At 39.9% G+C, this 11,411-nt stretch overlaps 1 protein-coding gene across 1 annotated transcript; it reads right to left on the bottom strand.

Moving 5' to 3' along the window:
* Positions 1–6,050: 6,050 nt before the first annotated feature.
* On the bottom strand, positions 6,051–11,326 carry HMGB2 (high mobility group box 2). Its single transcript, XM_080796472.1, has 5 exons — positions 10,044–11,326; positions 9,284–9,452; positions 8,820–8,965; positions 8,573–8,747; positions 6,051–8,026 (listed from the first exon to the last, which is right to left on the bottom strand). Exons 2-5 carry the CDS (start codon positions 9,431–9,433, stop codon positions 7,865–7,867), a joined length of 633 nt encoding a protein of 210 aa, XP_080652598.1. The 5' UTR covers positions 9,434–9,452; positions 10,044–11,326; the 3' UTR covers positions 6,051–7,864.
* Between the last annotated feature and the right edge of the window lie 85 nt (positions 11,327–11,411).

Raw genomic sequence — 11,411 nt, forward strand, 5'->3', positions numbered from 1 at the left:
AGGAAACATAAAAGTTTTATTTTGGTCTCTAGTTCCTTATATATAGCAATTTTTTTTTGAAGTAACTTATCCAAGTATAAAAAACCACCCCAGCAACATATATCTTTCTTGGCAGTGTATTCTACTATAGAATTGCCTATTGAAAGCAAAAATTTCTTTAAGTCAAAACTCTTTACAACCTGACAGGTCAAGTGAGTAGAGAGAAAGGAAGCCTACCAAAAAACAGAAACAGGCCATAAGACCTTGTGGCACAATGTGCGACATCTCAAGAAAAGATATGGCTACTAACATTCCAATACGTGGCAGTGTTGATTTGGGAAACTTTCAGTTGACTTGGCTATTGTCACATCCTCTAATTCTCAGCTACTGTATCAAAGAAATTTGAAAAAGTCATCTAGGACCAGACTGGAGTAAATGGGGGCTCACTTATTTCTTAAGATACAGTCTCACAGGGATCTTGGAATATACTTCATTTCTGGACAGAAACTAACTTTTTTTAAAAATCCACTTATAATTTAGTGGAAAACATGGTAAGTACTTGATCTGAGCCAGAGCCCCAGTAGGCCAGTCATTTGGGGACATGAAGATTAATCCATGTGAAACCAGATTTTAAAAAGTATCAAGCACTATGAAAATGCTTATCATTCATTAGAATCAGTGAGTTGCAGGAAAATGGACAGAGAGTGGTTTTTGTGGACCACTATTCCCTGGAATTGAGATTAAAGGAAGGATGGATTCTAAGCTAAATCCAATAATTATATAGCAATTCTCATGTTTAAGATTTTGAAATGCCCATAATTGAGTCTGAGCAGAGGTGGGATGGGGAGGGCTCCTTATTGTCCTAATAAAATGTTACAGTCTACTCATCTGAATGAATATAGTAAGGTGGACCAATCTGTTTTGAATCTCTGTTCCACTACAAATTACTCATATAACCCTGGGAAGTTATTTAAACTCTGTCCCTCAATTTTCCCATTTGCAAATTGGGAAAAATAATAGTGCCTATTTCACAGATTTTATTAGGATTGTATGAATATACATGAAGTGCTTAGGATAGCTCCTGGCATATAGTCAGGATAATATAAGTATTAGCTATTATTCTCTGGTTTCAAAGCCTTTAAATTTGTTTTTAATCATGGGGTACTGGGTGGCTCAGTCAGTTAAACGTCTGCCTTTGGCTCAGATCATGATCCCAGGGTCATGGGATGGAGCTCCACACTGGGCTCTCTGCTCAGCAGGGAGTCTGCTTCTCCCTCTGCCTGCTGCTCTGCCTGCTTGTGATCTCTTTCTCTGTCAAATAAATAAAATCTTTTTTAAAAATTCGTTTTTAATCAGAAGACACCTACACTGGAAGCCCTATATAAAGGCTATGTGTGTGTACCTATGTTTCATATATGAGATAACATTATCCACACTTTACAAATGAAATGAAGCTCAGAAGTTATGATGCTTCTTAAATTGGAGGTGAAATGTTTATCCATAAGGGAATAAATAATCTCTACCTCACATCATTTATAGCATGTGTAAAATAGTTTTTAGTGGTCTAATTTAACGCTTGGATAGAACCAAGTGCATCTTAACAAATGTAAGATAATGTCTTTTAAGTTATCTCTAAATGAAATTTCGTAGGTTTTTAATATGGACAAATAAATTCCAACTGTATTAATGTCTAAATGTTCAAAGAAAACTAGAACTTTTAGTAGAAAATTGAACTGAATTGACTTCCATGCCAGGCCATGACATACTAGTTGGTATTGGACTTATGGTGCTGTCCTTAAACCAACTATAACCTGGATAAAATATATGGGCTGTTTTGAGGAAATGGATAATAGGCAAAGCAGACTGTGATACTTGAAAGAAAGTGAAACATGCAGGTAAACCCCAGGTTTACCATGTCTGTCTGGGAGAACTTTGATGATAATGGTACAGGAAAATGGAGCTCAGTGGTGATATTGGTGAGCTGCGGAGACTGAGAATAGAGTTTGGTGCTGCTGAGACAGCTGGACTTTATAGGGAAGGTTACTGGAGGGGAGTGTATTGAATACCAGGAAATTGGTACAGGAATTTTTATAGCACTGCCATTTACAATAGCAAAACCCCCAAGAACCTAAATACTCATCAATATTACACAGCAATGAGCACACAGCCATAAAAAAAAAAAAAAAAAGAAATCTTGCCATTTGCAACAACATGGACAGAGCTAGAGAATATAATGCTAAGCAAAATAAGTCAGAGAAAGATAAATACCATATGATCTCACTTGTATGTGGAACTTAATCAGCTAAGAAAAAAAAAAAAACGAGAGACAAACCAAGAAACAGACTCAACAAACTAAAGGTTACCAGAGGGGAGATGGGTAGAGGGATGGGTGATATAAGAGATGAGGATTAAAGAGTACATTTACCATGATAGGAAAAAAAATAAGATGATTTAAAAAAAAATCTCAGAACTGAATCTGATACTCTTACCATAGCAACTATCTTAACCCATATATATTGGTATGTGTACATTTAGCTAACATTATTTACTATCACTTGCCACCCAGAAAAGTGTCTTAAATATATTGCCTCATTTAATCCTCAAAATTTCTTAATTTTATAGGTGAGGAAATTGAAAGGTTATATGACTTGTCTGATGTTACGAAATCAGTAAGAAACAGAGACGTATTCAAACTCTAATCCAAGTTCCAAGTGTAAGCTCCTCATCTCCTCACCCTTAATCTCCTTCATAACCTTGCTTCTTCCTTTGTCTGTTTGCATTTTATCTTAAGTGATCTCTGTGCCCAACATGGGGCTCAAACTCATGACCCCAGAATCAAGCGTCTCATGCTCTACCAACTGAGCCAGCCAAGTACCCCTGTTACTTTAATTAATCCCTTGCATAAGCCATCTCCTCTTTATTGGAAAAATATAAAGAATCAAAGAATAACATAACAAACGTAAATGAATTAGTGTTTTATTATCTTACCTGCTGCCCTAGAATAAATATTGTCTTAGTTGAACTGCCATGTCTTTCTGAAGGAAGGAAACTGGATCAGTTGATATAAAGATCATTTCCAATTCTTAAGTTTGCTGTTCCACGTTGCTTGAAAGTTATTTTACTTTTCTTTAAGTGTGACACTCTGTGCTTCTGAGTCCATTATTCTAGATACGGTAACTGTTAGGATGAGGCTCAATGAGGGAAAAGTTAGCACTGTAAATCCTGAAAAGAAGCCCAGGAGTCCAGTGAAATTCCATTAAAACCTCAGAAACAATGTCTATATGTACATTTACTACAGGATAAGAAGTCAGAGGAGTTTCCAGTCAGAGTGAAAAGTACCTTATACAACTGTAAAAACAATGCTCAATTGGAAAGCGTACATAAACTTAACAGTCCTAACTCAAATATTATTAATGATCTTACATTTACCTATTTAATTTACAGAATTGGCAAACTGGTAACCCTTGGGTAGAACCTTACCTGTAGACATTTCTTTTGAACCCGACATTTGAATTCATTGCCAACATTTGATTCACATTTCACTTTTTAAAAAATATCTAGATTTCTGGTTCCTGGAAAATTTGGGATATTTGGGAATCCTGGACCCACATTTCCATCCAACAACAGGACTGAGCTAAGTAGGAGCTGCCCTCTTTATCCTCGGCATATTTGTTTATAGAGCACCTACTAAATTTCTGGCACAAGGTATAGAGAATTATACAAAAATTTTTAAAAATGGGGTACCTGGGTGGCTCTGTGGGTTGGGGCCTCTGCCTTCAGCTCGGGTCGTGATCCCAGGATCCCGGGATCAAGCCCTGCGTTGGGCTCTCCGCTCGGCGGGGAGCCTGCTTCCCTTCCTCACTCTCTGCCTGCCTCTCTGCCTATTTGTGATCTCTGTCAAATAAATAAATAAAATCTTAAAAAAAAAAATTCATTGCCCTCATAGAGCTTACTTTCTTGTATGCTCATCACTTTACCACATATAGCCCTTTTTCCTGTCTACACTCTATTTATCTTTGGATTTTCTGCCCAATATCCTACCTTTCTCTGAAAATGCCACAGTTCCCAATAGGAATCTCATGAGAATGAGTCCAAAAACTTATTTCTAGAGAGATGTTTTATTTTAAAAAGGATTGGATCTTATGCGGTGACCTAACAGCTCCTTTATTTTTCTTTAGCACCCCAAGAAATAAAATCATTGCTGTTTTGTAAAACATTTTTAGTGGCATATGTAGTAATAGGTTTAAGATAATGCTATATTTGTACTAGTCTAAGACAAGCTTATGATTTACTACTTACAGTAAATACTGCTGTTAAAAAACTTACAAAAAGGCATACTGTCATCTATTGGGCAAGTTTGCAATTGACTGCTCCAATATGTAAGAAACCTTAGGATCTTCTAACCCAGCTTTTACAAATAAAAAGACCCAAATTAGTAGCTGCTATCTGGAAAGAAAGAAATTTAACCCCCTACCTGAGTCCTTGACCAAAATAAATTCTAGAAGGATCAAAGAATTAAATAATAAAAGAAAGCAGATAATTTTTATAATCTTTGAGTGGGAAAGACCTCCCAAAACCACTAAAAATTTAATAAAATTGCCTACATAAATCTTTGCATAAAGAAAACAGCATAAAGTCAAAAGAAAATTGACAAGGAGAAAAACATTTACAATGCAAGTCACAAAGGGTCACTTTCCTTAATCTCCACAGATTACTAAGAGACCCATGAGACAGAAGACCACAGGAAACAAATGGCTGTTAAACATAAAAACATGCTCAACTTTTAATAGGAGGAACCACTTTTTATAAATCAAAATAGCAAAGACTAAAAGTTTGATAACTATTATGTTGCTGAGATGAGGAAATAGACACTCTAAAACATTCATTGCCATGGACTATGTATTAGTACAAGCACTGAGAGCAATTTTGGCAGCCTTTACTAAGTTAACAAAACATAAGAGGTTTCCAGCATATGCCAGGTACAGTTGACCCTTGAACAAAGCAGGTTTGAACTGTGCACTGTCAACTTAGATGTGGATTTTTTACAGTACAGTACTGTATTTTCTCTTATGATTTTCCACTAACATGTTTTTTCCAGCTTACTTTAAAAATACAGTATAAAATATAACATGAAAAGTATGTGTTGATTCACCATATTACCAGTATAGGTTCTCATCAACAGGCTATTAGTAAAGTTTTTAGAAGTCAGAAGTTACACACAGATTTTCAACAGTGTGAGGGGCAGTTTAGCTCCCATAACCCCCATGTTGTTCCAAGGGTCAACTATACAGGTTTTAGTGGTTATAATCATCAAATCTTAAAATGTACAAACTTAAAATTTTTACTATTTTTTTGAAACCACATACAAGGGTATTCATGGCAATATTATTCATAAATATGAACTAAATTATGATCTATCCAATGGGATACTATGCAGCTAGCTACTGAAATTAAAGCGTCAGCTCTTATACTGATAGAACATTCTCTAAAATGAGAATAAGGGGCAAAGCGTACATATAGAAAGCTTCCATTTGTTTAATGTTAATTTATATATATATATATAAGGATATTATTTATAAATGTATATTTAAGCAGAAAGCATCATATATTTATATATACTTACAACATATATATAAGTACATATGAATACATAAATATATATATAAAAATATATATGATGTTTTGTGTGTCTTTCTTGAAGGATGAATTATTATTATGGTTGTCTCCTGGGAGAACCAGGTAGTTGGGAATCAAGGATATAGACTACCCACTACATGGCTTTTACATTTTGTATCACTAAGATATAACTTATTTCTTAAAAGAAAAAAAAAAGGGACTTTTCATAAACACCTCCATATACCACCTGGTCTGGAATGAAACCTAATTCTTATCCCTATTTCAGTTTCCAACAGAACCACTCCTTGAGGTAACCTAATCTTGAAAATTTACTGATAGAATCTTTCAGAGAGATTTGAAATCTTGATCCACACTTAATGGATGATGACTCACCCTAAATCCTGAACTTATTCTAGAGCAGCTTCTAATTAAAAGAATGAGTCGTTCTTAGCTTAGACATGTAAAAAAAAGTTTTATATAAAGAACAGAAGTAAAGTAGTCACAAAAACTTCCAAAAAGATGACAAGAAATCCAAGAGGTCTGCCTCGCGGGTCTTAAAATTTAGATTTAGAAATCCTGAAAGAAACAAGACTTTTACCCTATTTCAGTTTTAGAAACTTTTTAAAATCTCTTAAGCACTAGGAAGTATTTCAGATAATTTTAACTTTCTCCTTTAACATTAAAACACTGTGAACTGAGTACTGACCCCATATTACAAATGGAGAGACTGAAGGTCAAAAATTAATAAAGCTAGTATTTATAGAGCAGGGGAACTGGGATCCAGACCTAAACTGTACCTCTAAAATATATTACCCTGATTTTAAGTGGCACTATTAAGCCACTTAACATCAGAAATTATTTTTTTTAATTATCAATGTTTTCATTTTCATCAGCAAAAGCTCCAAATTTAAATGTGCAACTACTGAGGTTAAGATTAAGAAGGCAATCAGAGGTCTGCAAATTTTGGTAATTATGCTAATACCTCACTTCCATTTAACAAAACTTCAGTATTTCCTGTTTAATGATATAATCCTTACCATTAATACTTATTCAAATATGGCATAAGGCAGACAACCAAAACTCACATGATTGGGTAATAAGAGTTTTGACTATTTTAAAACTTGGTAGGTAATAAGGAAACTATCAACAAATAGGTTTGTTCTCTCACCAACTCTACAAATTCATACCTATTTCTAACTTGGCCAAAGAGGTTGACTTTCACTAGAAGCCTCTGGTAACAATTCAAAATAGTAATCTTAACTCGAACAGAAGAAATTGCTCCCTCAAAGGAGCATTTCTCAACTCCTTTCCCCAATAAATAAAAATCCTAGTGAAATTTAGTCATGGCAGGATCACAATAACCACCTCAAATGGTTTTGTAGGGTTACCAAAATTCTAAAGCTTAAAACCATAAATTTTTAAAGATATAACCCAAAATTCGTTCTGCTATTCTACTTGGAACTAGTTTATAATCAAAAGAAAATTTAACCTGTTACTAATGATGCTTTTAAAAGTTTAGGTTTTCAGGGATGTACTCACTGTATTAGCTCCTCTGCCTCATATTAAAGAGAAAGTTTCCCTAAAGATAGCGTCAAGGGACAAGTTAGTAATAAATAGCAACATCAAGGAAAAAGAAAAAACACTCATTTTGTCAAAACAGCACCAATTTTAGAAGTTCATTAAATTCCAGATCTATTTTTTAAATACTCTGTAATTCAGAATATGGGCATGTTTTAAGTTTTTTAACCAAACATTTTACAAAATCAACTGTGTCTGAGAACTATTATTAGGCACAAATACAAGAAAAAGTTGATGTGGTTCCAGACCTGGAGCATTTTTAAAGTGAAAATTAACCTAGCACATTAAGACAAAGACAAAAGAAATAATATACATAATTTTATTACAAAAATTTTTTTAAAAAAACAAAATGCAACATTCTAAAAAACCCAAAATTTACTATTGATACTAATTCCTACAAGTTTGCTGTGCTACAATACACAAGTCAAGAAATTAAGAAAACCATTAAATATTTAGAAACATTCAACATCAGAAGCTTTAAAATCTAACTGTATGTAGTAGCCCCTCAAAAAGCTACAACCTGCACTTTTAAAAAAGTATTTTCTCTACAAAGAATCTTATCAGCTATACAAAAATCTGTACAGTTTTTATACTGAAGCTAATATTGAGCTGCACTTGAATTCACATTCTTAGCAAAACAATTGCCTGAGCACACACACACACTCCACACATATCATTACAGGATAGCCATTTATTCTTCATCTTCCTCCTCTTCCTCATCATCTTCATCTTCTTCCTCCTCTTCCTCTTCCTCCTCATCCTCTGGTTCATTCTTCTTCTTTGAACCTGTTGGCCTGCCAGGGCCCTTCTTTCCAGCTTCACTTTTGCCCTTGGCACGATATGCAGCAATATCCTGAAATATTGTCAAAAAATAAAATCAGCATCCGGTGTCATTACTCAACTGTGAAAACCACTAAGCTGTAAACATTCTAAGCTTATTGACCAATAACCCTGATGACTATCCAAAGAGGTATTCAAAGTCTAATAACCCAGCTTTGAGAGGCTTTAGAAAGCTAATGATGTAAAATGAGGGGGTTGGAAATGTCAAAACTTTCACTATCACTGTCCAATTTACCTCATATTGCCCACCTCTGCTTATTTTAGGTACATCTACATAAAACAAAGTATTTGGCCCTCCATTTCTTAAAACTAAGAGACCCAGAACTGCAAATGAGTCTCTATGCAGGAATCTACCAATGCTACAAACACTGGTTTCAGTCAAAAGAAGGAAGTTTCAAATAGCTAACAGTCTTAAATGTACAGTTTTCACTAGATCTTCTCCAAATACAGGTGACAACCATAAATACAAGAGGAATTAAACTTTCCAACTCCACAGTTCATACCTATTTCTAACATCCTTATTTAGAAAAATATCTTGGGCTTAAAAAAGACAATGTACCTTTTCATATTTCTCCTTTAGCTTTGCTGCTTTCTGTTCATACGGTTGTTTATCTTTGGCTGACTGTTCAGACCACATTTCACCCAATTTTTTTGCAGTATCCCCAATGGATAAACCAGGGTGTTCACTTTTGATCTTTGGGCGATGTTCAGAGCAAAACAGGAAGAAAGCAGACCTGAAAGGAAGCAACGGAGTTAATAAACTGAGTGGAAAATTAAGGGGCAATTTGATTTGAAAATCAACTTACGGAGGCCTTTTAGGAGCATTGGGATCTTTTTTCTTTCCTTTCTTGTCACCTTTGGGAGGCACATAATTTTTCATCTCCCTATCATATCGAGCTTTGTCACTTTTTGCCATATCTTCAAATTTCGACTTTTCCTTTGCAGACATGGTCTATGGGTATGAAATGAGGAATGAAAGTACAGCAAAACTATAAGCTACACGCATCCAAAAAAGATCAAGGTCATCCTTAAGGGCCACATTTTCCGTGGTTAGCAACATTTTACTTTTAATCTTGGAAGTAAACGAAAACCTAAGGTAGTCTGCCCCAAACTCAAAATAAAATATCTGGACGAGTCACGACCGTAGCCAAGTTGAAGGTTGCAAGTCACCAACCCGTTTAAGGTCCTAGCCACCGCCCCCCCAACAACAAAACAAAAAAACCCAAAACACCTGAAAAAACCCTTAGCTCTGTCCGAATTCCGGTCTCACCTTCCATCTCTCCGAACATTTCTTGGAAAACTCGGCGAAATTGACGGAAGAGTCCGGGTGTTTCTTCTTGTGCTCTTCCCGGCAGGTCTGCACGAAGAAGGCATACGAGGACATCTTGCCCCGCGGCTTGTTGGGGTCTCCTTTACCCATGGTGACAGGCGGCGTCTACCTAGCGGGGAGAGAAGCGGTGGGTGGACGCTGGCTGGGCTCAGCTTCCCGCCCAAATACGCGCCCGCCCCCTCTCGGGAGGAAGGCGGCCCGCGCCAGGCTCCCCCGCCAGCCCGCCCCGGGCGGCCGCCTCCGCGCACACACCCTCCTCCCGGCACCCAGCAGAACAGCCGCGGCCGAGCCGACTCACGCGCGATCACCACGTAGCTCCCGAAGGCCCGAGACGCCGCCACCCGCCGCCCGCCCTCCGCCCAGGCCCGGGCTGAGGAAGCGAACGCCGAGGGCGCCGTCGAAACCTTTTTCCTGACAGAAATGTTTCCCAGGCTTCTACGCCGCCGGCCCCACTCAAAGAGTTGTCGCTTTGCGACCGACATTCAAAAAACGACTGAAACCGGGCCCGGACGAGCTTCCCGCCCTCCCGCCGGCCCCGACCGCCCTCCCGCCACAGCCCCCGGCCCTCACCGGCCCGCACCCCAGATTCCGCTCGCCAGGTCGAACCCCGAGAGCCATAGTGCCAGGCCCGGCTAGAAGGCTATGAGGAAAGGGGGAACGACAGGCCCACGAACTCGAAGGGGCTAGAGGGGATTCTTGCCTGGTGGTAGCTTTTCTGAGAGTCCCGCGAAGAGGCCGGGTCCAACAGAGACGCTTTCTTCCCAGGGCTCCGGCGTGAACTGGTTTATCGCTAACGCAATCCTCAGCCTCTTGTTTTGCAGAGTTCTCCGCGCCACGGCAACTTGACGAGCCGGGCCACAGGCCACACCCCCGCCTCTCTGATTGGCTCTGATGATTATTCAAACTCCCGTAGGCCACGCCCTACCGCCACGAAGTCCTCCGATTGGCCGGTGTCTCGCCAAGCCCGTCCCTTCAGCCCCAGCCTAGCAGGTTCGGTGGGTCGCCCAGGTCGTTAACTCCCAGACCCGTTAGAACCGGTCAGGAGAGGAATGTACTGCTCGATCCTGATTGGCGGCAGGAAAAGGGTTTGAAAAATGGCGGGCCTGGCGCTGACTGGCTGGGACGGTAAACGGGGGGAGTGGTTGGCCTGAAAGGGAAAGCCCCGCCAGATTTAAAAATACTGAGTCGGCAAACAGGGTTGTTAGGGGGTCGGCGGCGGCTGTTTACAGATGCTGAGGTTACAAGCAGACCGCCCTACCCTTTCTCTGACCACTGTCCGGGTCGCGTCTCTCTTCCGCCCCAATTCGGCCCCACAGTCTTGTCTCCTGGAAGCTGTAGTCGTTCGGCCTTGTAACCCCACAGGGCGTCCTCTGTCCGGTCCGAAGAATAACAAATAGAGGCTAAGGAGCTTGCCCTGCGGGCCGATTGCCCAGCTCCGCCCGTTGTCGCTGAGGCTAGAACAGAACCCCAGGAAGACCGGAGGTGGCGGGGAACCTGGGAAGGGGCGCGGGGGGGGGGGGGCGGGAGGGCGGCTGTTCCCGCCTCTCGTGTGGTGTTACCAAACGGTCTTTCAGTAAGGCGTTTCCCTCAGAAGGTCCCCTCCCTCCCTTCCCCCTTTGTCTCGGGTGTCCAATGTCGGGAGGTAAACAAGGGCGCCCCTGGGGTCCCGAAGGGGCGGGGGCGGGCGTTGTCTCCCCTGTCTCCGCCCCCTCCCCCGGCTCCGGATTCCCGGTTGCGACCTCCTGGCTGGGCCCTGACTCACCCTCGCACAGCCGCTGCGCCAAGAAGTAGGATTCCTGGACGCCGTCCACCTTTGGCTATCTTACCTATTCACTGTCTCGTCCCCCTTACATCATAATGTAAAAACTTTTAAATCAAAGATCTTTCTGAGACCCCCATAAAAGCAATGAATGCTTCGCACCCCCCAGCTGCTTATATTCGCCAAGTGCATATTGCATTTACACACTTCTCCAGGCCCAAGTTAAGAACCTTCATTTTAGTGTTTAGTAAGAGCACACCAAAGCTACCTTAACTGCTTACTAGCATCACAGGCTGCTTTTCCCAAAGT

The sequence above is a fragment of the Martes martes genome (assembly GCF_963455335.1).
Source record: "Martes martes genome assembly, chromosome: 2".
Classification (NCBI taxonomy): domain Eukaryota; kingdom Metazoa; phylum Chordata; class Mammalia; order Carnivora; family Mustelidae; genus Martes; species Martes martes.